The sequence below is a fragment of the Diadema antillarum genome, unplaced genomic scaffold, assembly GCF_040938485.1.
Source record: "Diadema antillarum isolate AM-2024a unplaced genomic scaffold, OU_Dant_1.0 scf00000166, whole genome shotgun sequence".
NCBI lineage: Eukaryota > Metazoa > Echinodermata > Echinoidea > Diadematoida > Diadematidae > Diadema > Diadema antillarum.
Genome location: NW_027271055.1, coordinates 1,119,739 through 1,145,356, shown reverse-complemented (window position 1 = coordinate 1,145,356; position 25,618 = coordinate 1,119,739). Strand labels below are relative to the sequence as shown.

The following is a 25,618-nucleotide window of genomic DNA, read 5'->3' as shown; positions in this document are numbered from 1 at the left end:
CAACATTCTTGTTTCAGTGAAAGTGAAAATTCAAGTCCCCCCAAATTAATCTATGTATCTTTATACACTCTATTTGTTCGGTTATCACGAAATTTTGACATAACATATCCTGTTATAACATACAGTCACGTTTATTACAAAATTCTTGTGTCAGTGAAAGTGAAAATTCAAGTCCCCCCAAATTAATCTATGTATCTTTATACACTCTATTTGTTAGGTCATCACAAAATTTTGACATAACAAATGAAAACTGCTGGTCCCGAGGACTTTGTAATAATGGGAGTTGACTGTAGAAAAGTGAATGAACTTACGAACTGTAATGATTATTTGAATGGATGACTGAGATGAAAACAAAAGATTTCGATTGCAGTCATAACACAGGTGATGTGGTGCTCCTCCGGGGTGCCGTCTTCTTTGTCGGTATGGCCCGCTGGGGGTCCATGAGGGTACAATCACTACGCCACGACTATACCTCCGTCCTCCTCTCGTTCCACAAGGTGGGTTTGCTGGACATTGCTTTAATGCTGTGAAGTTGGTGAATGATGCAGTTATACTGATGTTAAAGGGACTGTTCAGTACTGGTTGAGGTGGGGATTCATGTTTTTAACATTCCTAAGTGAGATAATGACAAACCTCTTATGAAATATGAAAGAGCATGTAATTTTAAGAAGGATTCAACGTTTATTTGATGAAAATTGGTTTTCAAATGGCCGAGATATCCAAAAAAGTGATAAAGATAAAAGGCGACTGGCCACGCCTTTTATTGGGATCTCTTTGTTTCACCTTGTTTTTGGATATCTCAGCCATTTCAGAACCGATTTTCATCAAATAAACTTTTGATACCCTTTAGAATTGCATGCTCTTTGACATCTCAGCAGAGAGTGGTTTCTGAATACCTTGCAAAACGTTAAAAGCTAAATTCTCACCTCAACCAGAATTGTACACACCCTTTAATAACAGTGGTAGTAATAACTGTAATGACAGTGATTAATAATTGCTGATGATATTAATGATGATAACAGTCAAGAGAATAATGATAATGATACCAGTAATTCTGTTCGTACTACTAATGGCAATTACACTGAGAAGCTACTACTTCTACTGTCTACTTCTATAACTGCTTCCACCACTAATACTTCTACTTCTATTACTACCACTACTACTACTACTACTACTTTTACTACTCCTCCAATTTTTACTACTACTCTATATTACTACTACTGCTGTTACTACTAACACTATTGCTACTCCAGCTAATACTATTGCAGTGCAGCAAAAAGAACACAAATAATGATAAACAGAAAAAGGAGATGAAAGAAAAGAAGAGTATGAAGTATGACATGTGTCTACAAGGGCCTGATTTAAGTAAGTATAGATATCCGGTGAGACAGACATAATCTTAAATTTCATGCATTTCCCTGAATAGGAGAAGCTAGCAAAAGTCTCCTTTGATCAATGATTCCAGTGTTGTAGATGATAGAACCACCTGCTGGTTTGTTTTTATCTCCCATTGTTAGGCACTGACCTGCAAGCATGTCATTGTCGCACACGAGGTGACTCTCTCTCTCCAGAGACTGGTCAAGAAGTATGGCGTGGATCTCCAGGCCGTGGTTTGGGACGTCGTCCTCCGCATCATCCACGAACTCTTCAAGCACATCGAGGTCTGATACCAGTTTGTTTTCCATTATCCTTTTTTTCTCTCTTTTTCTCCACAACATCCTCACTTAACCCATTGAGGACAGGCTGATCTTGCTACAACACACATTTCCCGTAGACATTGCCCAAGTATACTCGGGACGCGTCCTCAACGGGTTAAGGAGCAAATTATTATTTATTCAGGTGTCATTCAGTCTAGGATCTCCTTGGAAGCAGTGATTAAGAAATACTCTCCACTTAGTTTAGAGATTATGCACATGATGTCTGAATGTAAATCATGATGAAGCTTTGTGAAAAATAATGGAACGTATGGAAGAGTGATTTATTCATTAAGATTGATCACAATAGATATGTATGATGTCACCCCGCAGCTGTGTTAACACAAGCACCGGTTTAATAGTATGCACACTGTAATCATAATGTAGGCCTAATGTAGAATGTAGACCACCAGGGGAGATATACTCCAAAATGTGGTATTGTTGATGGTGATGCCCTTTAATTCATTCCCTGTATTTGAGATGATTTTTCAGTGTGTATTTCTCTAGCTGGCAATGCAGTTTTTTTTTTCCTTGGAATCAACACTTGAAGCATCCGACTCCTGATGAAACTGTTATCGCCATGACTACAGGAATATGCTAGGAGCAATGAGTACCTCCAAACTGAGCTGCAAGACTTGTTGAACGTAGTGGAGGACTTGTATGAGAAGAATGTCTTCAATGGTTCCCCAGCCCAGCTCTTTGCCATCGTGGAGGAGTTTGCTCACCTTAGACCAGTAAGCCAGATGGAGATTGTGATATCCCTGTTCTCTGTCAGTCTTGCATCACTTTCGATATCAGAATTTCTTGGTTCATCATACCTTTTTAGATTACCTACACCAGATGTGTAACAGTGTTTTTACAGGTGATGTAAAGCAGCTTTTGACAAGTGAATCAACAGCTTAGTACAACCTTATTAAATACTCGGTCGGGCGGTCGGTCGGGCGGTCGGGCGGTCGGGCGGTCGGGCGGTCGGTCGGGCGGTCGGTCCGTTGCAAAGATACCCGAGAATTGACAGAATATTCAGAGACAGAATACATGAGATTGTCAGGATATTAAACAAAGTCACTGTAAATGTTCAAAATCACAAAGATAGAAAGCAATCAGTACGTCCGTCAGTCAGTCAATCAATCAATCAATCAATCAATCAATCAATCAATCAATCAATCAATCAATCAATCAATCAATCAATCAATCAATCAATCAATCAATCAATCAATCAATCAATCAACCAGCCAGTCAATCAGTTAGTCAATTAATCAATCAATCAGTCAGTCAATCAAGATCAATTATCCTGTTAATCAATCAATCAATCAATCAATCAATCAGTGCATTGATTGACTGATCGATCAATCACCCAAATGGGAATACATGTAAATGAGCAGAAGAAGGGAGAAAAGAAAAAAAGGAAGGAACAACAAAAGATGTGACATCGTAGAAAGTTATGAGGGATTGAGAAAGGAAATGGAAGAATTTAGAAAAACTATTAAAGGTTGCAGAGGTATAAAGAATAGATAGGAAGAATGAGACAGTGAAAAAAAAAAATGATTAGAGCATCTCATCTCTCGTTATGCATCCTCCTACAGGACAGCTCGGTGCGCGACCTCCTGTCCTACCGAGCCCAGGCCATCCATCCTACCAAGGAGGATTGGATCCCTAACCTGCAGAAACTCCTTGATCGCTACTTCCATGCAGAGAGTCGGACCTCGATCCGAGAGGCTGCCCTCGGGTATCTCTCTTTGGCACTCAGATCAAGTGGTTGTGTCTATGAGGTGGGTATAACAAGTTCTGCCCTACTTGGTTGCAATTCTATATTTGAATTACTGTCGGTAGAAGCTCTAGCGTACCATAATGCTTGCAAATGTTTAATCCCAATCCAAAAGTAATATTCTAATAATTGTATCTTGAAAAAAGATTGTGTACTTTCCACAAGCAATTCTTTTATCAGTTGCAATACGAAACAACTTGATGCAAAAATTTGATGAATTTGAATAATTATGCAATACCCACTGCATGCTGTAAGGATTAGAACTAGCACTGGCTGTCAGGTGGAAGCTAGGTGGTCTTGTGATCATGGGGTCATAGTTTTGAATCCAGCCCAGTATGTAGGCATATGATTTCTTTTTATCATGGCTTCTATTAAACACTGATCAATTCAATGCTTATTTAGGTTGATGTAGGACAATTTGTCACTCAGTTGCAATCTTTATTTTGCTTTGTGTGTAGCATTTAATGGCGTGATAAGAGTCTACCAAGCCACTCTTAAATGTACCCATGGTATGGAAATAGGTTCCCTATTAAGCACAATGTGCAATCTCTCTTGAATGCAAAAGTGTTTTGTGTAGTATTTAGCTCTTGTGGTGTTGGCCATGTCATCATTAATTGACAGGATGACCTGATTAAGCTGGTGGTGTTGCCTCAACTGAAGTCCATCTGTGATGACCGGGACCCAGTGGTCAGGAACTGTGCTGTCCAGCTCCTGGTCAGCTCTGCACAGGTCTGTCAGAGTCAGTTCTGTCTGGACATACTGGACATCATTGAGAAGGTCAGTATGTGCTTGGGAATGAAAAATGAATTCCGTCAATCGCTTATAAACATTCTGACTTCAGCCAGCAAGTCGCAGAAGCCACATTTGTGTGATTTTATGCTGTGTATATTTTTATGATGTTATTGTATCCATTGCTTTTTCTTTTCTTTTTTTTTGTGGGGGGGGGGATTATATACAACCATGGCAGGAACCATTACTTATTTCAGATGCAGAATTGATAAAACCGTTTAAATGGCTACATAATTTCATAAGTGATCTTTGAATTGGCAATGCATTTTAGAAGATTAGAATAAAATTTTGTCTCTCTCAAATTTGCAAATTGTTTTATTCTTGCAAGATATACTGCAGATATAATGAATTTCACCAGTTCCATCTAGTATTCCTCCCGTATAGGATTCACAGTAAAATACAGAGTTGCCAATTTCATGATGACATGATGATTTCTTTTGCAAAACTATTCTTGGTCTAGAAGGTTTAATGGTTCACTTAATATTCCCCTGCCACTTATGCCTGGTCTGCATTTAAGTCCACGATAAATGATTTTGTCATTGAAGGTTGCAGTATTTCATATGCTGTGATATTATCACTTGACAGACATTGAGAAAGAAACATAATTAAATAGTTATTTAAGTTTTGTTTCTTGATCCTTGTAACACTATAGTGCTGTAAAAGTAGTTATTTCGCACTCGACTTGGTAAGACAGATTTTGCGTGTTGTTGATTCCGTGGAATCAAGGCATTTATTCATTGACTATATGATATGCAAAAATATTAGCATGTTCATATTGTCACAGTGTTTTCCGGTCACACAGAATGCATGAAAATTTCCACACCATGAAAATTTCCACTTTTACAGTACCTTGATAAAGAATAGAATGGATGGTGTAGCATACATAGGCAAGTTACTGAGTTGACGATGAGAGTCAAATGTTGTTCAGTTTCTCTGCTTGATTGTTGTTTATTGCTTACTCTTAGTATTCATTAGTTGCATCCATTTGTTTCATGTCCATGTAGTTTTATGTCATTTTCTGGTTTATTCCTTTGTGATGCTGTCAGGTGGTGATGAAGAGCATGCATCTTGGATCCAAGGGCGGAGCAGCAGCTGATGCGGATCACAAGTCTCACCATGGCAACCCCTCCAAGAAGGAGAGCGATCTGGTTGATGTCATGACAGCTATGACTGGACTCCTTGACATTTTCAGGGTTAGCGATGATGAGATGACAGTGAGGAATGAGGATGGCTTGGAGACAGACAGTAAAGTGTTATACCAGTGACAGTATTGATGATGGTGGTGGTGATTATGATGTTGCTGTGTCGATGAAGAAAGCTTTGATACTGAAATGATGAAGTTAATGCCGTTGGATTATTATACCCCCATTCCACAGAGATTTTTAGCTCACCTGAGCCAAAGGCTCAAGTGAGCTATTGCGATCGCCCTTCGTCCGGCGTCCGTCGTGCGTCGTGCGTCGTGCGTCGTGCGTCGTGCGTCGTCCGTCGTCCGTCGTCCGTCGTCCGTCGTGCGTCGTCCGTCGTGCGTCGTGCGTAAACTTTTTACATTTTCATCTTCTTCTTGAAAACCCCAAGACCGATTTTCATCAAACTTGGCAGGTAGCATCCCTAGGGGGTTAGGAACTCAATTTGTTAAAATGGGCACCATGCCCCACCCAGGGGGCCCCCAGGGGGGCCCAAACCCCCCAAAATTAAGGAATCTGTAAAAATCTTCTTCTCTAGAACCAGAAGTGATAGAGCTAAGTTAATACTATGAGTTAGTACATTGATGACTGTAGTTTCAAGTTTGTTCATGGCAGAATCAGGGGTGTCCCCCTTGGGACCCAGGGGAGGGGGGTGGGGAAGGGTTCTAATGGGGCCTAAATTGTACATTTTCATCGTCTTCTTGAGAACCCCATGACCCATTTTCACCAAACTTGGCAGGTAGCATCCCTAGGGGGTTAGGAAATCAATTTGTGAAAATGGGCACCATGCCCCACCCAGGGGGCCCCCAGGGGGGCCCAAACCCCCCAAAATTAAGGAATCTGTAAAAATCTTCTTCTCTAGAACCAGAAGTGATAGAGCTAAGTTAATACTATGAGTTAGTACATTGATGACTGTAGTTTCAAGTTTGTTCATGGCAGAATCAGGGGTGCCCCCCTTGGGACCCAGGGGAGGGAGGGGTGAGGAGGGGTCCTAATGGGGCCTAAATTGTACATTTTTATCTTCTTCTTGAAAACCCCAAGACCGATTTTCATCAAACTTGGCAGGTAGCATCCCTAGGGGGTTAGGAACTCAATTTGTTAAAATGGGCACCATGCCCCACCCAGGGGGCCCCCAGGGGGGCCCAAACCCCCCAAAATTAAGGAATCTGTAAAAATCTTCTTCTCTAGAACCAGAAGTGATAGAGCTAAGTTAATACTATGAGTTAGTACATTGATGACTGTAGTTTCAAGTTTGTTCATGGCAGAATCAGGGGTGCCCCCCTTGGGACCCAGGGGAGGGGGGTGGGGAAGGGTTCTAATGGGGCCTAAATTGTACATTTTCATCGTCTTCTTGAGAACCCCATGACCCATTTTCACCAAACTTGGCAGGTAGCATCCCTAGGGGGTTAGGAAATCAATTTGTGAAAATGGGCACCATGCCCCACCCAGGGGGCCCCCAGGGGGCCCAAACCCCCCAAAATTAAGGAATATCCGCAAAAATCTTCTTCTCTAGAACCAGAAGTGATAGAGCTAAGTTAATACTATGAGTCAGTACATTGATGACTGTAGTTTCAAGTTTGTTCATGGCAGAATCAGGGGTGCCCCCCTTGGGACCCAGGGGAGGGAGGGGTGAGGAGGGGTCCTAATGGGGCCTAAATTGTACATTTTTATCTTCTTCTTGAGAACCCCATGACCTATTTTCACCAAACTTGGCAGGTAGCATCCCTAGGGGGTTAGGATCTCAATTTGTTAAAATGGGCACCATGCCCCACCCAGGGGGCCCCCAGGGGTCCCAAATCCCCCAAATGAAGGAATCTTTATAAATCTTCTCTAGAATCAGAAGTTATATATAGAGCTGAGATAATACTATGAGTGAGTACATTAATGACTGTAGTTTCATGTTTGTTCATAGGAGATCCAGGGGTGCCCCTCTTGGGTAGGGGGGGGGGGGGGGGGGTGGTGGTTGGAAGGGTCCAAATGGGGGCCTGAATTGTACATTTTCATCTTCTTCCTGAAAACCTCATGATGGATTTTTGTCAAACTTGGCAGGTAGCATCCCTAGGGGGTCAGGATCTCAATTTATCAAAATGGGCACCATGCCCCACCCAGAGGGCCCCAGGGGGCCCCAATCCCCCCAAATTAAGGAATCTTAAAAAAATTGGGCCCTTATTGTACATTTTCATCTTCTACTTGAGAATGCCTGGTCAAATTTTGGTAGAGCTGTGAATAATTTAGATTAGTGACTGCGTGAAAGGTGAACTTGCGATACTCAGGTGAGCGCTAGACCCGCGGGTCTCTTGTTTTTTTTCTCATCAGTCATTCGTCAGAAGCAAAGTTTTTTTTTTTCTTTCGACCACCCACTAAAGTGTATTGCATTGCAGTCTGATGATCAGCTTGCAGTGGTCGATTATCAAATCTGTGTTAGACATGTCGTTCGTGATCCAATGAGGCAAAATTGTCCAATGAGGGGATGAAGGAAATTTTATGCTCAGAGCTTAGTTTGCCACCAGATGCCATTTCCAGTCGCAAGTGCAGTCAGTGTGGGATAAATGTAGAGTTGGTCTGACAAGTGTTGAGTCCATTCGATGTGTGTTAGGCTTGGGTTGTGCGACTATCGGGCATCTCCAGCTGATGTCCTATGACAGTCTGTCGAGTTTCCAACGATTAAACAGGTTAGACAGGTTAACTTGAGTCTTGGTTCTAGAGTTTTTCTAGCATTGGTATTACCCTTGGTGAACATTGATGAGAGTCTCTGGAGCTTGCCAGATCAGATTTGACCGGAATGCTGACATTTTTGCATTTGGGGATCAAATGAGCTTCCGATGATCAGTGGAACGGGGCTTTGAGAGACAGTACTTGTAAGAGATTTAGTATTAATGGCTTGGGAGGTGATGATAGTAATAATGATTCAGGTTGTAATCGCAAAGAGTGGTCATCATAGCAGTGACCGTGGTGTTGGTATCAAGTACTGTTTCATTGACAAATATTAATTGGTATAATTGGAGATGAAGATGATGATGATGAAGACAAAGTTTAGGATGATGATGCTGTTGTTTCTAGTGAAGTGATAAATGTGCAAACTATGTCAGCATATTCTGTTGTAAATCAAATCCACTTGTTATTGTCACAGCATATGATGGCAAAAGTGTGATCATCATTGTTGATATATAAATGTCCAGCTCTGTATTTGTCAAGAGGCAACCAATCCTGGAGGTTTGATTTTGATCTCACCAACAGACCAAGCTTTGCAGGATTCCCTCCAGCCACGCCGTTATCGCCTTTGATCTCCTTGGCAACCACATGCAGCAGCAATACATGGTTAAATATGACTCGGAGATGGCTACCAGCATCCGGGCTAAGGTTAGTGACCCCTACATGAACATCCATTGTAAAAGTGCCTGTTGACCTCAACTTTTCAAGTCAAAAAGTCAAATGCTTCATAACCAGAGTAACTAAGAAGTAAAGCAGTTATACCCCTTCTACCAGATATTATCTTAGTTGAAGAGTTGTGGAACTTTATAAAGAGAGCCTGCAAAGCCAGGTTTACCCATCTCTGTTACTTTATTTGGAATACCTTGTTCACATTGCTATGTTTTCACAAGAGATTTGGAAAGCCAAATTCAAATCTACCCCAATCTAAACTTTATTTTAATTGTAATTAGAGTCCGATGGCAGTTCAGTTTCCAAATTCAACTTTTAACCCATCCCAACCCAAACTCTTATTCCAATTTTATTACCAAATATTAGCTTATTTGACATTTTTTATTCATATGGCGGCTCAAATGCCAATGCCAGTACCTATTCACAATCGAAATTGAAATCCAAATCCAAATTCAAAATTCGTTGAGGCCAGTACTCAATATTTCTCACCCCCTTTCAGGTGTTTGAGTTTCTGCTGCAGCTGAGGGCTGACTCGCTGTGTCGTCTGGGCCTACCAGGGGAAGATGGTGTCTACAAGTACAGTCCCTACGTCCTGTGTGACACCAGGTGAAGTGTAGGAAACAGTGGCAAGCAAGGTGTTGGCAATCACCTGGAAATGAGGACTACTGTATATGCCAAATATTTCACGAGATTTTTATTTTCGCGAATTTCGTGAGTCAGCTGCAATTTGTGAATTTAAAGACACATGAAAATATTGACTCTGAATCCCAATATGAATGTGATGTACACGTATACATTTCTCCATTCAGTACTGGACTCCACGATCGCGAATTCAACCACTCGCGAAATCATTTGGAAGTCTTGATTTGCGAAAATTTAGCCTCGCTAAATATATGGCATATACAGTAGTTTATAAACATCAAAGCAGAGATGTAAGAATGTGTATGTTTAGGTGTGAATTTTCTTCAATTTTTGTCTCCTTCTACAAATGCACTGTGTAAGATGGCAACTGCTGATCTGTAATTCAAAAAACGTGTCGGAAAAAAAGGAACCACGGGACTCGAACCTGTCATCTACTGCTTTCCGGGCATCGACACTACCACCAGGCTATCCCTGGTTGTCGGCAGTGACACGATGAACTTAGAGCAAATACCCAAGCTCCAAAATTCCGACACTGTTATGTTAAGTACTCCAAGGCAGACAAGGCACTAATGACAGTGAAAGAATATTAATCATAGGGGTGAAGGCTGATTTTGATAGCTTTTAAAGTGATTTTTGATGATTTTGTTGTTTTCAATATGTTTCTTTATCCAGGCTTGAGACTGATTTGGCAGGCAAGACCTCACCCCCGGTCTGCAGTTCCCCACCCCCAGGGGAGAGACATCTTAAGCCAACTATCATACCGTTTGTCAAGGCGTTCAAGATTGTCACCACTTGTCTGAGAGAGGTGAGAGAGGGGTCAAGCAAATGCTCAGCTTTCAGACAATTACAAACATTTTGCTGCTGTTATTCCAGTGGAAGGGAACCAGTGCTCTATGGTGTTTGCTTGAATTTACATGATTTTAACACATTGAAGACTAAGGTGAGCGGGAAATGCGTGTTATAGGAAAAGTAGTCCATCTTCAGCGGGTTAAAGCATTAAATTATTTTGACTGATTTTAAGTTCAGAGCTTCACTGTACCTTTGGCCAAAATTGGAATCAAATTTCATTGTCAGGGTCTTACATTATAAGGACTTACATTAACTGTGCTTTGTTTTAATTTCCTGTTGTTATTTTTTTTTAAAGCAATCATATGGTTGTTCTATGTTGCAATATGTGCCAGTAAATGTACAGTATGCAAATATCAGTTTATTCCACAAAATCGAGTACCTCGTATAGTTTCACCTTTGGAGAAAGAATAACTATATTCTTTTGTCTTGTGTTCTAGTTTGTTTTAGTTGTGTATTTTGTTTTCATCTTTTGATTGAAAGTTGACTGATCCTCATTGTTACCATGGCAACAATGAGGACAACAATTTGATAACATGTCACACATCAAGTCAAACTGTTGTTCCCTTTAGGAAACTCAGTGGAAAGTTCTAGCGCTGGTCCTCCCTGGTCTGACCCAAGCCCTCCAGAACAAGAACCTGGTACTAGCAGCCAATGCAAACATGGAGAACCTGTGTCTAGTCCTGTGTTCCATGGTGAGAATCCTTCTACTTCATTTCAAACTCTGATCCGTGTTCAAATGGACTTTACTAGATAGAGTTATATCACACAGAGAGGAATGATAGAAGTTTCAGTAGAATTAAACATGATAGTAGACAGAGACAGATTTTAGAGTTTTATATGTTTGTAAAACAAAACATCCATATCAGTTGCAACCACACATGCAAATCAGATGTGTTGCCCATCTTCTCACAGTTTATCTCAACAAGAACAAGAACAAGAACAAGAACAAGAACAAGAACAAGAACAAGAACAACAACAACCTCCTCATCAACATCAACAACAAAGACAACAACAACACACAAACCAAACCAAACAAAAAACTATGTAAAGGTCATGATTTTAGTTGATAATTCAGCAAATGCAACCCCTCCCCTAAATATCATTATTGCCAAGCTGCTCATTCCAAAGATGCTATTTGTTCTCTTGTTTCATTTAAAAATTGGACATTTAATGAAGTATTGTGGACCAGCTAGTGGGTTGTACTGTTCATTGGTTTGATGACATCACTTTGTTGTATGTATGTTTGTGATTGTGACAAATATTATCATTTTTTGAAAACATATTTTCATAGCTTTCTTGATTCATATCATACATATGTTAGTGGTGTTCTTACCATTCCATTTCCTTGAATTTACTTAGTTCATAAAAAACCAACAACTTAAATGTGAATTGCCGTTGCCGTTTTGGGTCTTGCAGTAGGAATACTGATTTGTATGCAATTATACCATGCCATCTTTCTTTCTCGCTCTGTTGGGCATATGACAGGAAAACTGGTATAATTTCACAATTTTACTCATTTTTTTTTTCTTTTATGTGTGCCTATTTTGTAGAACATGTGATCCTGAGGTGTAAATCATGTAGCAGTGGACTTGTAGATGTTCTCATTAGCATTGGAAACAGGCTTAAACCCACTTGGATGTGCTTCATGGCTTACACTATTCCAAAGTTAACTTGTGCCTGTAAAATTCATTAATCTGCTGAAGCTTGTGCATTATAAATAATTTGACCACCAGATTGGTTGAACAAGAAGGATGCACAACTTTATTAATGAGGCTCAAAAAATGTGACAAATCTATTAAATCTAAATGTTAGTCTCTAATGATTAATGAACACGAACCTATGGTGACCTTTAACCCTCACAGGTGGAAGACAGAAGTCACATAATCCGTCTCCAGAGGTCGGAGGGTTTCAACAGACTGGATTTCTACACAGGAATCTACAGTGCCCTGACTGCTCTGGTCCCCTACCATGCTTTGTTGGACCAGCAGAAGAAGGTAGTGATCATCACAAGCACAGACCTCCCAACCATTCTGAATTTGGAGGAAACAAATCTGAATTTTGACCCATTCCCAGCTCATGTTTCAGTAAGGGTTTTCTATTTCGCTTGATGATTTTACTACACACTCCTACTGCTCTTTCTTTCCTACTTTTGAGCCAAATCATCCCTATCTTTTAGTCAGAAAGTTTGGGAGGTCTGTAAGCAAAAATGTTCCTACTTCTCTTTGTATCAATTTTCAGAGTGATATTTAGCTATATTTACAATTTGCAATGATGATATGACTCTGATTTCCTCTAATTAATCCTCTTTTGCCAAAGATTAACTTAGTTTTCTCAGACACTAGAAGATTGCATGCCATGACTTCCAGAGAAGGCAAAGAGAATACTTCTTGTATTTTACATGTGTAACATGTTAGGCAAATCTTAACATATTCATTATTAAAACAAAAGGAAGGTTTGTGAAATTCATGTAATCATCATTATTTTCATCATTCATTATTGATCTTGGTTTGTCCCTGATATCATTGATAGCCGGATTTACCTCACTCTCTATACTTCACAGCAACCACTCTTACACCTTCTCTTCACCTTGCCCAATTGGGGAATGCTCCTTCCTGAAGCAATCCTTTCTAAATTCCTCCTCCTCCTCCTTCAGCTGTCTGTTTCTCTTCTTCTTCGGTCGTCCTTGCTTTTATGCCTCATTCACTTTAAACTCTAGCACTAATCAATGTGATAGTTCCAGTATATTGTTCTTTTATTGCAACATCACAAATTGCTGTTTAGTTTTCATCCAGAGAGGGCAGCAAACTGAAGGAACAAAAAATGTGAATATTCATAGCCTTTTTGAACAGAGTGTCAATTTTTGTCAATCTTTCAGAGTGTTTTACAAATCTTTCTGTATTGGCTTAAAGGGATTGTATAGTTTTGGTTGAGACCTAACTTCAGGTTTCTAACATTTTTGGGTGAGATAATGAGAAACCTCTCATGGAGTGTGAAAGAGCATGCAATTCCAAGAGAAGTTCAATGTTTATTTGATGAAAATTGGTTTTGAAATGGCTGAGATATCCAAAACAGAGCAAACCTAATCAAAGGTGGGACCCACCTCTTATTACGATCGCTTTGTTTTACTTTGTTTTTGAATGTCTCAGCCGATCCAAAACCGATTTTCATCAAATAAACTTTGGATTCCTTTTAGAATAGTGTGCTCTGTACAATTTCCTAAGTGGTTCCTTGGTATCTCGCAAAAGGCTGAAAGCCCAATTCTCATCTCCACCAATACTATACCGTCACTTTAATTCGTACGTATGTTTGGTGAAAACTTTTTCCATCAAACAGGTGTTGCTTATCAAGTGTTTTGAGGCGGGTCTGAAGCTGAAGTGTGCCCAGCAGTGTGTGGACGGCTTGACCCTCTGTGTCATTGAGATGCAGGACACCATGCTGAAGGTCCTGCCGTCAATCATCCTGGTGATGTCACAGATGTCGGCCACGCCCACCATGGCCATCCCAGTGCTGGAGTTCCTGTCAAGTGAGCCCTCCATGTCAGGCCCAGTGACACAATATTTGCTCCTGCGACAATTGCTCAGGGCACCGTTTCATGAAAGTTGTCGGCCCTGACAAGTTGGCAGTTTCTGACAATTTCAGGAAAATCCTTGGTTTTGATTGGCTGAGATGTTATGGTCACTGACTGTTACTATCATGGTGATTGTCAGAGAATAACAACTTTCATAAAACAATGCCCAGGTCTTATTTTATCCAAGAACTTTGGGTTAAGGTTGTGATTGGGTTTTAGGCTTAGTTTGATGGGCGGATTTAGGATTGTGGTTTGGCCTATGTTTGTTGGTAGAAGTTATGTTTGGCTTAATGTGCAGATATTTCATAGGAGCAATTGTTGCAGGAGCATAGGTCATGGAACCATCAGTCCCATGTACACACAGAAAGAATTTCACACGTCTGCCAATCAGAAGGGTATCATTACTAGCTCTTACGTTCGCATACCTGACTCAGTTGTCAGCTTCCCAACTTTTCATAATTTTGCTTAAATGCACTACTGAAACAAACCAATCGATAAATCGCAGTATTCCACAGTGCATTGGAAGCATCATAGCCATAGCTTTGTGATTGATTTTACATTACGGCAAAATTTGAAATTGTCTTTATGATTTGCTCTATTGCATTTTCTAGCTTAAATGCTTCTCTAAAAAATTTCATGGCTATGAAATGCAATAATGTTCCAAAGGATTCATGGACTGCGGTCTATGAATAATGTGCCTTACAGGTGTTCACGCTGAGGCACACAGAGAGCTACATGATGCTCAACTCACTAGAATGTATTTAAACTTGCTTGAGTCTTGAGTTGCTTTTGTCACGTGTTCAAGGATCACGAGAGTCATACGTATGAGATGCTCCTGACTTAAAAATGAAGTCATTAATTGCCTCCTACATACCAGGAAATGAAATCGAGTAGAAAAAAAGCTTTATAAATTTACATCAAGAGGTTCTGATTAGTACTCACCACTATGTGTACCTTCTTTACTTGTGGAAAATTTGGTCAATTCTTTGTCCTTGATTGTTAACGAACGATTTGTCATTTTCCCTTTCTGACAGGTTTGATTTGGTTCCCACAGCTGTATGCCAACTTTGTTGAGAGTGAATACATGAGTATCTTTGCAGTAGCCCTCCATTACACCAACCCATTTAAGTGAGTGCTCAAATGAGGATGGATTCATTGGCCTGAAGTCACAAAGCTTGTTTGAATTTAGCCCACAGATCATGCAAGTTTAATCTGTGTAAATATAAATGATAAATCATGTACACCGACAGGCATTCCATTATGAACAGGCTCTAATTTACACATGTGTGAAAAGTATAACTAGTTCGTGCTTGTTGTAGTCCATGGACTGAATTTAAACCATGGATTTGAAACACTTGCAGTATGTTTTACCAGTTGCCATTCACCAGCATTGAATGATGCACATCCAGTTTTGCTTGTTTTTGTTGAAATCAAAGAATTACTCCTTAAAATTTGCTGATATATATATATGATCTAAAAGACTGGTGTATTTTGAGAAACAGCACTGTTCTTGAAAGAAAGCAACAAATATATTGAAGCTAATATTCCACCATTATCCTTCAATTACTTGGCACATTTTATGTGGAAGTGTTTAAATCATGATAACTCACCCATAGATGTAATCGCTCAACTTTCTCTAAATATTGGCAACTTTTTTTCTAAGTAAAACTTTTGTTGTGTGGATGTCTTGATAGCATTTGAATGCTGTCAAATTTACACTGTGCTCGATTTTGTGAATTCCTTGAAAATTAAGTGGAATGATCTACCATCATCCACAATGTTAGAGAACTTTTTGCCATTGATGTTTTCACTCTGCAGGTTTTCTCTGTACGTAGTGTCCCTGGCTCACCATGTGATAGCAATGTGGTTCATCAAATGTCGTCTGCCATTCAGAAGAGAGTTTGTCAACTGCATCACTAGGGTGAGTTCACACAATGGGAAAACATCCAGAAAGACAACCCCACAAACCAGTAACAACACCAATGTTTTTTTTTTTCGAATAAAAGAAAATAGCATTTGTTTGTTTGTCTGTTTTTCTGTTTTTTCCCCTTACTGACCCGACAAGAGAACATTGTGGTATTTTGTTTTCATTTTTTTTTAAGAGTCTTGTTGGAACGTTTCGAAAATGTCCAAATTGTTTATTAAGATTTTAGATTTGGGGTTGCAATCTTCAAAGATACAGGATTGATATTTGATAACATTCTATTACATACATGTAACAGGAATAACATTATTTTTTAATTTGACTAGTCCTCATACACTGAGACCATATGAGTTATATAAATTCAGTTCACTTCGTTTCAATTGAGTTTTGGTGTTTAATTGTGTGGAATAAACAAAGAACATAACAGTAAGTCTACAGAATGATATTGTCATGCTCATTTAGAGAAAGACTACTGTTATCCATCATAGCTGATGAACATAAATTCACAGTCACTGAGCATTATAGGGATTAAATGTTAGAAGTGCAAAATATCTCATTCATTTCAACTCACAGTGTTGGGTATGTATGGACTGTAAAATTTATGTTTGCAATTCTGATCTCCAATCGCTGATTTTGCAAAGTGGATCTTGTAATTCAGTATGATCAGAGCACCCTGAATGTCTTTGTTTGTCTGCTCCCACTAGGGTCTGCGAACTAATGCCCTGAAATCCTTCCCAGACTTTGACTCAAGTAGCTCACCGCCCTCTATTGTCAAGCTGAGACGCAGCAGCAGTTTGACAGAGCAACTCAGCAAGTGAGTCACCAGGGGGCGATATATAAATTTCTCTCTTTCTCTCTTTTTTAAGGCTCAAGTGAGCTATTGCGATCGCCCTTCGTCCGGCGTCCGTCGTGCGTCGTGCGTCGTGCGTCGTCCGTCGTCCGTCGTCCGTCGTGCGTCGTGCGTAAACTTTTTACATTTTCATCTTCTTCTTGAAAACCCCAAGACCGATTTTCATCAAACTTGGCAGGTAGCATCCCTAGGGGGTTAGGAACTCAATTTGTTAAAATGGGCACCATGACCCACCCAGGGGGCCCCCAGGGGGGCCCAAACCCCCCAAAATTAAGGAATCTTTAAAAATCTTCTTCTCTAGAACCAGAAGTGATAGAGCTAAGTTAATACTATGAGTTAGTTCATTGATGACTGTAGTTTCAAGTTTGTTCATGGCAGAATCAGGGATGCCCCCCTTGGGACCCAGGGGAGGGGGGTGGGGAGGGGTTCTAATGGGGCCTAAATTGTACATTTTCATCTTCTTCTTGAGAACCCCATGACCCATTTTCACCAAACTTGGCAGGTAGCATCCCTAGGGGGTTAGGAACTCAATTTGTTAAAATGGGCACCATGCCCCACCCAGGGGGCCCCCAGGGGACCCCCAGGGGGCCCAAATCCCCCAAAATTAAGGAATCTTTAAAAATCTTCTTCTCTAGAACCAGAAGTGATGGAGCTAAGTTAATACTATGAGTTAGTACATTGATGACTGCAGTTTCAAGTTTGTTCATGGCAGAATCAGGGGTGCCCCCCTTGGGACCCAGGGGAGGGAGGTGAGGAGGGTTCCTAATGGGGCCTAAATTGTACATTTTTATCTTCTTTTTTAGAACCCCATGACCCATTTTCACCAAACTTGGCAGGTAGCATCCCTAAGGGGTTAGGATCTCAATTTGTTAAAATGGGCACCATGTCCCACCCAGGGGGCCCCCAGGGGGGCCCAAACCCCCCAAATGAAGGAATCGTTAAAAATTTTCTCTAGAATCAGAAGTTATACAGCTAAGTTAATACTATGAGTGAGTACATTAATGACTGTAGTTGGGTTGGTTAGGAAGGTCCAAATGGGGGCCTGAATCGTACATTGTCATCTTCTTCCTGAAAACCTCATGATAGATTTTCGTCAAACTTGGCAGGTAGCATCCTTAGGGGGTCAGGATCTCAATTTATCAAAATGAGCACCATGCCCCACCCAGAGGGCCCCAGGGGGCCCCCAATTCCCCAAATTAAGGAATCTTTAAAAATTTGGGCCCTTATTGTACATTTTCATCTTCTACTTCAGAATGCCTGGTCAAATTTTGGTAGAGCTGTGAATAATTTAGATTAGTGACTGCGTGAAAGGTGAACTTGCGATACTCAGGTGAGCGCTAGACCCGCGGGTCTCTTGTTTTTTTCACCTTGTTTGTGGTTATCAAATTTGAGATTCAGGTTGTATACAACCTTTTGAAGCGGTTGCTTAAACATGTGGAGAATTTGTTTCATGATCTCAAAAAGTTGATGTAAGTAAAGAGTACTATAAAAGTTGAAATTTTCACAGTGTGGAATTTTTGCGCCTTTCGTATAACCCAAAAGTGGCACAAAAATGAAAGCAAGCAAATATTTTAGCTTTTTAAATGTAACACTATTTGATGTTTTGATTCTGTGGAATTAAAAACGCACTAAATTCATCTTATCTGGCCAAGCGCAAAAAATTACTTGCATGACGATATCCACTGTTACAGTAGATTTTGATATTTTTCAAATATTGCATGCAAAAGTTCTAAAACTGCCACCTACATAATATCCTGCATAGTAAAAGTGGAAGTTACTAATCTGTGATATGACTGGGAGCTTTTGAAATGTTAAGGATCGATCCATACATCATCTTGTGATGTGAATGAAAAACAAACAAAACAGATATTAGTTCAGTATACGCTAAAATGAGTGTGTGTGTGTGTGTGTGTGTATGTGTTAAAGGGACTGTACAGTACTGGTTGAGGTGGGGATTCATGTTTATAACATTCCTAAGTGAGATAATGAGAAACCTCTTATGAAATATGAAAGAGCATGTAATTTTAAGAAGGATTCAACGTTTATTTGATGAAAATTGGTTTTCAAATGGCTGAGATATCCAAAAAATTGATAATAATAAAAGGCGATAGGCCACGCCTTTTATTAGGATCTCTTTGTTTCACCTTGTTTTGGGATATCTCAGCCATTTCAAAACCGATTTTCATCAAATAAACTTTTGATACCCCTTACAATTGCATGCTCTTTGACATCTCATAGAGTGGTGTCTGAATATCTCGCAAAACGTTAAAAGCTAAATCCTCACCTCAACCAGAACTGTACACACCCTTCAAATGTATAATTGTTGTGATTATCTCAGGTTTTCAGCTGTTATATAAGGCCTCAGCCTTTCTGCTGATTCCTTACACTTGCATAATTCTCTCTTCTTTTTTTTTGTACATGAAGTGTCTTAATCTTTGTATTGTCTTATTTTGTATGGTGTATCTTTGTATGTTTTATGCCAAGTGACAAATACGTGTAAAAGAACTTGAACTTAAACTAGAACTTGAACTTAAAATTCAGATGTGTTTTATGTATACTCTATAGCTTTACTTTGGATAAGATTAATGTTTGTGCATGGATAGAGGCTAAAATTACTTGTGTACAACCATCTGTGTAATGAAGGATTGATACAGGATTAAAAATTTTAGTATGCCCACACCGTGTGTCTGTTTGACAGGTCAGAGAAAGGGAGATTAAAAGCGGAGGATGCAGCGTCCAGGGCCAAGGCAGATGAGGCGCTGGACACTCTGAATTATCAACTGACCCAAACCTGTCTGGACATGATGGCTAGGTACACCTTCTCCACTCTGGCCACTCTCCCTAAGAGGTATGTATCAATCAGGTATCTCTTCCTTGTTGCTGCTATTTCCAATGGAGGATGTTTAATACTGAAATCAATGTGATACTGCAGCTTTTTTTTTAAAAAAATTAAAAAAAATCTTCAGCTCAGTTCAGTTCAGTTCAATTGAGATTTATTTCCATTCTATTCATTCACAAAATATGTAAAACAAAAGTACAAAGTATACATTATACAATCATTATTTTGTCATGTTCTAGAAAATTCATAATAAGATATCATAAAGTATAATAAATTATAATATATGCAATTTCATGAGATAACCAAAATAACAACGTACACTTATAGAATTTACCAAAAAAAGTAAGCATTGGAATAGAAAAAAAATGGCCCACTGATAAGCAGGGCTAGTAAGACATGGGTCACTTGAGACGTAGTTCATGCTAAATATCATCTGGAATTAATTCATATATAACTAAAAAAAAAAACACATAATTAACAATAGCTATATTTGAATTGAAAAAAAAAAAATTATAATTTACAAAACAAGACACTGACATCTATACAGTGTTACAAGCTAGTATACAGACACATGACAGGCTCTTGACAGGCTAGTCTTTGTTTTGTGAAATATTTCATATCAAATAGAGCTATTGCTGATATATGGTATGACAACTTTGTAGATTAACCAAATAATTCAATCAGGAGGAAACCTGTAAGTTGGTATGTACCATTTTCATATCAAAGTTTAAACATGTGATGTGAATTGCATAATGCCCACCTTTAAGCTTGAAAACAGGAAGAAAGGAACTTGCAAAAAGCTTGTAAGCCTTTTCAGAATAAATTTTATCAATACAAGTATATTGACCAGGATAGCTTCACAGTTAACTATTACACCTTGTATGTTGAAGCTTTGTGTCCACTAAGCGCAGATGCATAAAGAAGTAATTCGTCGCTGGGGTGACAAGACCTTGTATCTGAAACTTTGGTGAAATTGACTTTTTTTTATCAATGACCAAATAATGGGTTAAGTGATGTCCTGTCCAAATCCCAACTGTCTTACTCCAAAAATAAAGCCACCGTGGCATGTCAAAGGAAAGGCTATCCCATTTGCTATGGTGCTTTGGCCACCATGTTTTTTGGCTCTCCTGAACATTTGACATTTTGTAGATACGAGGTCTTGTCGCCGCGCGACGAATTGTTTGTTCATTGTGTTGTAAATCGATGATGATTAGTCACACTACACACATTGCACACACACAGTTTCTTTGATGGATGCATGGATGGTCGTTTCTTTCTCTCATGATTTAGATCACCTGTTGCCGAGTTCCTCCTGGCTGGTGGCCAGTCACAGAGCTGGTTGGTAGGCAACAAAGTGGTTACCGTGACAACCAGCGGTGGCAGCACTCGACTCCAGCGCAACGGAGTCTGTGAGAAGTGCAACGCCCTCATTCAGCAGCATGTGGAGATGACCTCTGTGACCTCCCAGGAGAAGGGTGACGCAGAGACTGCAAACTGGAAGCAAGCAGAGGTGGCCGAAAAACCGGTGCAGAAAGCTAAAGAGCTGACCAATCGCCATCCGAGTGGCTTGGGACGGCTGAAGAGGCAACGGTCAAAGTCTGGGAACACCCAGAGGGTGGACAGCAGCGGCAACACCATCCAGAAGGTGACGAGAACGGAGGACCAGGAAGAGATCAAACACCTCTCGCTCTTGAGTTCTGTGGTGCCAGAGGTGACCTCAAAGGTCACGGAGACTTCCAGGGGGTCATCCAGTGAGAGCTTGAAGGGGAGTGAAGCGGGGATGAGTGCCAGGCATCCAGCCAGAGCATCTCCTAAAGTAGTCTTTGCAGGTAGCACCGAGAAGAGCCAAGGGACAAGGTTGAATCAGAGGGATCCAGCACCTCTACCCAGTTCCGGAGAGGCTGATAGGGTAAAGGTCATGTTTGCGAGTGCTCCTGATAAAGATCAAGGGTCAAAGGTCGCACAAAGGGACGCAGGAAGTGCAGGTGTGTCCGGAGAGTTGGGAGAGGGTGCAAAGGAGCCGAGTGGAGATGAGATGCGGTTCAAGCCGCGCTTCTCATCTCGCATCTCCTCCGCCTCTATCTACCAGTGCACCTGCTGGTGCCAGGGATGGGCGGAGATCCACGTCAGGCGTCCGACGGGCAACACCTCCTGGATCATGCGAATTCAAAATGGGGGCGCCCTGCTGCCCTGTCCGGAAGAATTTCCCGTGGCCGACATCTCCGCTCTCCTGCTCCGCAACCGGGACCTGGATGCAGACGTGGACATGGTGCTCCCTGACGACAGTAGCTCGGAGACGGAGGGCGAGATGACATCGTCGGGCGGAGAGGAGGACGAGGAGGATGGAGATGAGAAGCAGAATCTTGGAGCTACAGGTCAGAGGTCGAACCACTCTGTGTTTAACATCCATGGCATTTGATAAATTTTTGTATTCCTGAATGGCAGACAGGCTGAAGATTTTTTCATGTGATGTTATTCCTATTAACGTTCGCATGGTTTCCAGTCCCAGCGTCTAACTCTTGTCTGCTCCCTCAGCCTGAATTTATTGTATCTCTCTTGAACTTTCACCCTTTCAGCCACTATCAGTAATGTTGTTATCATTCTCATATTCCTGCTTTTTCTGGGGCAATTGTGTGGAGGAAAAATAGTTTCAAAATAAACAAAACTGACAGCTTAGGTTTATGACACTAAGGTTTGGTATTAGTTTTGTATTTTGTGACTGTAGTGTGATTGCAGCACAAAGAAATAGTAGTCTGAGGGTTTGAAATTGAATAATAAGAAAAAAAAAAGTGCTTCTACATGCTAGACATGACTAGTTGAAACCTTGGCTTTGTGGGATGGTATGACCAGAGAGGTTAAAACTCTGATAAGTTGATGTTTTGTCATCTTCATTCGTCCTCATGGAGCCTACTTGTGTTAAATGTCTTGGATACATCCGTCTGACATATTTTTCATTTTGTCCCATAGAACGTGTTACTGTTTTCATCATTTGTGATATACAAAATGATACTTTATTTGATGCAATGCAATCTTTTCAGTGAGCTGTAAAATTCGCCACAAAGTCTTGCGCAACAACTTATACATTTTTCAAGCTCCACAGGAGTGATAGTATATCCTTCAACAAATCTGTAATATGCAATAAATCTCAAGTTGATCAAAACGTTATTGGGTGACACACAATTGTATATCTCTAATAGCAGATGTACACTTGATTATCGTACTTTTCATTCACATCTTGTAAGTGAGTGAGCATTGATGAATTCCCCTAGCATGATCAGCCACTAACGCTTACAAAAAAAGAGAGAGCTAATAATAATATCTATTCAAAGTGTTCCTGGGCCCTGTTTCATAAAGCTGTTCGTAAAGTTACGAACGACTTTGAAGAATGACTGGTGATCAGTTCTGATGTGCTATACTTATCAAAATGTCCATAATTCAGCACAGGAACTGATCACCAGTTGTTCTTAAGTTGTTCGTACGTAACTTTACGAACAGCTTTATGAAACACCCCCCCTGGTGTGCGCCTCTTGCATATTGGATGACCTTTGTTTCGTTGTTACTGTTGTTTTTTGCCCCCTCCTATTTTATATTCCCTCCATAACCAGGCTTGTTGGATTTCAGCAACTCTATGCATGATGATGATCTTTTTGCTGATGTCATTTGTGAGTTGGATTTTTCCCCGTCTTCACCAGCCGTCATCCACATCTCATACTAGCGATCAGTGTCTTGTCCACTTTGTGCTTTCAGTGTAACACAATTCAGCTTGACTCAACGTAACCCTTTCCTAATGAACGGCTAAAGTGCAGAGATGGCATACAGTTTCATGCAACCAGCCCTCACTCTTTCCCGGAACAAAAAAAAGGAACAAAATACAACAAAACAAAACAAAAAACAACAAGAAAACCAAAATCAAACTAAAACAACAACCACAACGAAGACACAGATGCACTGACACACACACAAAAGAGTGCTGCAAAGTTTTCTTACACTTTCATATCAATTACCGAAGAAAATGTTGATCAATCACATTTCAGGGTACTGTTACAATAAGGAGATGATACCGAAAATGTTTTTCATTCTTTTTGTAATGCGAATGTGGATGTGATGTACTGTAACTGCAAACATGAATTACAAGGATCCACAATACTTCCTCCATTAAAGAGATTAAGATTAAGATATTGATATTTTGTATTATAAGATTATTTTCTTACTACCAGTTTATGACTTTTTTTAAAACTGTCAACAAGTCATTGTAGTTCCCGACAGAGATTAGTGAGAATTTGCTGAAATGTGTGGTTGATGAGTAAATTGCTTCTACCAACTACACTGCTGATTTTAGTTTTCAAAAAGGGCAATTATTAAATGATCTAACCCAAAATGATGTTTAAAGTACATATATTTCATCACCATGTGTCTTGTACATGGCAAGTTTTTATGTGTACATATACTACATGAATAGTATACCTGTCCCTTAACATAACAGCTTTGTGCAACATGAATTTGATTCTTCTCCAAGATAACAAACTAAGATTACAGCGCTTTGCACGTATACATTGTACGCATCTTTGAACTAGGTGAATAAGATGAAATTCTTCAGACACATAACAGAGGAAACCAAACCAAACAATGAAATGACACATTTCTCACATGAGTTTTCCCTAGTATGTGCTCTCCCTGCTCTTTTTAATTTACCTGGTTAGGTAGTTTTTGTCTGAGGCAATGCTTGCTTGATATCCTAATTCTTCATCTCGTCATTATGTGCATGTTTCATGTTGTTGTTGTTGTCATCTTTTTTTATATCAATAATTGACACCCACACCTGTAATCAGAAGAAGCATTATTTATTTCCCCCTTTTTGTTCATGAGGCATCAGACTGATAGGTCCGAATTCAGGAAGGTGGTACAATCTTTGTCCACGGTTTAAACCATGGACAAAGACCGTAGTTTGTATGGGGCACCAAGTGTCGCATGGCCTATTTCGTTACAAAATCAGTCATTTCGTGGACGAAATGGTTGACGAAATGTTCACATTACTTTGACGAAATGGTTATTTCGTCAACAAAATGACTAATTTCGTAACAAAATAGGCCAGGCGACACTTTGTGCCTCATACAGAACTACGGTCTTTGTCCATGGTTGAAACCATGGTTTCAGTTGTACCACCTTCGTGAATTCCGGCCATTGATTATCCAAACAAGAAAAAGAAATTTCTCTTCCCAGTCTGTGATTACTGTAAAAGTGGAAATTTTCGCGCATTTCGCGCAACCCGAAACTAGCAAAAAATAAAAGCACGCAAATATTTTTGCTTGCCATTATGTTCCTGTGCGTAATGTCCTGATTCCGTGGAATTAAAAACACGCGAAACTCTTCTTGCCCAGCCAAGCACGGAAAATGAGTTGCGCGAAAATATCCACTTTTACAGTATCATCTAGAATTTTTCATGTGATCTACAAATTATGTTTCATGGCAGAACAAGTTTGTACAGTGTGTTCCATGTGCCAAACCCTGTACCGGTATTTTAGTTGGCCTATCGAATGCATGTTTGTTGATATAGTGGCAAATCAGCAGCTAGTAAAGTACACTCTTGTAAAAAGTGTGTGACATTGCTTTTAGTTTGTTATTTCTAGTTCAAACAGAACTTTTTTTTTTCAAAGGTGCTGCAAATACAGGAAGCATGTACCCTACACATGTAATGTTGCCAGATGTAGTACCTTAACCTGTTGAGAACTGGCTGATTTTGCTACAACACACATTTCCCATAGACACCTGCCTTAGTATACTCAGTACATGTCTTAAACAGGTCAAAGCTACTGTTTGATATTAGGAGTATTGATTCAAAAAATGTTCAAATTATCACATTTGATTCATATGTATAGGTCAGTTTTATCACAAAACACCCTATTACTGTACAAAGATTTCATAATAAATTGAATAAAATATGTAAAAATATAGGGAGATATCACTTTTAAATTTTCTCAATGAGCTGTCACGGTGACGTTTTATCCGTGAAAGGGTTTTTGATAAACTATTGTTCATATATAACATTGAATATAGTGTTTTAACATTTTCATGTTCATTATTTTTATCCCTAACTCACAATTTAGAACTATTTTGAAGCACTGAAGCTGGGGTT

The 25,618-nt window shown here is 39.9% G+C and overlaps 1 protein-coding gene across 1 annotated transcript in view; it reads left to right on the top strand.

Moving 5' to 3' along the window:
* Positions 1–25,618, top strand: part of LOC139722487 (tuberin-like) — a 55,560-nt gene that overhangs the window by 14,192 nt on the left and 15,750 nt on the right. Inside the window, exons 10-27 of the mRNA XM_071633777.1 lie at positions 371–497; positions 1,518–1,661; positions 2,285–2,428; positions 3,278–3,463; positions 4,081–4,236; positions 5,295–5,441; positions 8,670–8,792; positions 9,313–9,419; positions 10,128–10,260; positions 10,874–10,996; positions 12,167–12,298; positions 13,638–13,827; positions 14,907–15,000; positions 15,691–15,793; positions 16,501–16,610; positions 19,345–19,494; positions 20,776–21,860; positions 23,091–23,147. Of these exons, the coding sequence (XP_071489878.1) occupies positions 371–497; positions 1,518–1,661; positions 2,285–2,428; positions 3,278–3,463; positions 4,081–4,236; positions 5,295–5,441; positions 8,670–8,792; positions 9,313–9,419; positions 10,128–10,260; positions 10,874–10,996; positions 12,167–12,298; positions 13,638–13,827; positions 14,907–15,000; positions 15,691–15,793; positions 16,501–16,610; positions 19,345–19,494; positions 20,776–21,860; positions 23,091–23,147 (3,311 nt within the window). The remainder of the gene's footprint in view (positions 1–370; positions 498–1,517; positions 1,662–2,284; positions 2,429–3,277; positions 3,464–4,080; positions 4,237–5,294; positions 5,442–8,669; positions 8,793–9,312; positions 9,420–10,127; positions 10,261–10,873; positions 10,997–12,166; positions 12,299–13,637; positions 13,828–14,906; positions 15,001–15,690; positions 15,794–16,500; positions 16,611–19,344; positions 19,495–20,775; positions 21,861–23,090; positions 23,148–25,618) is intronic.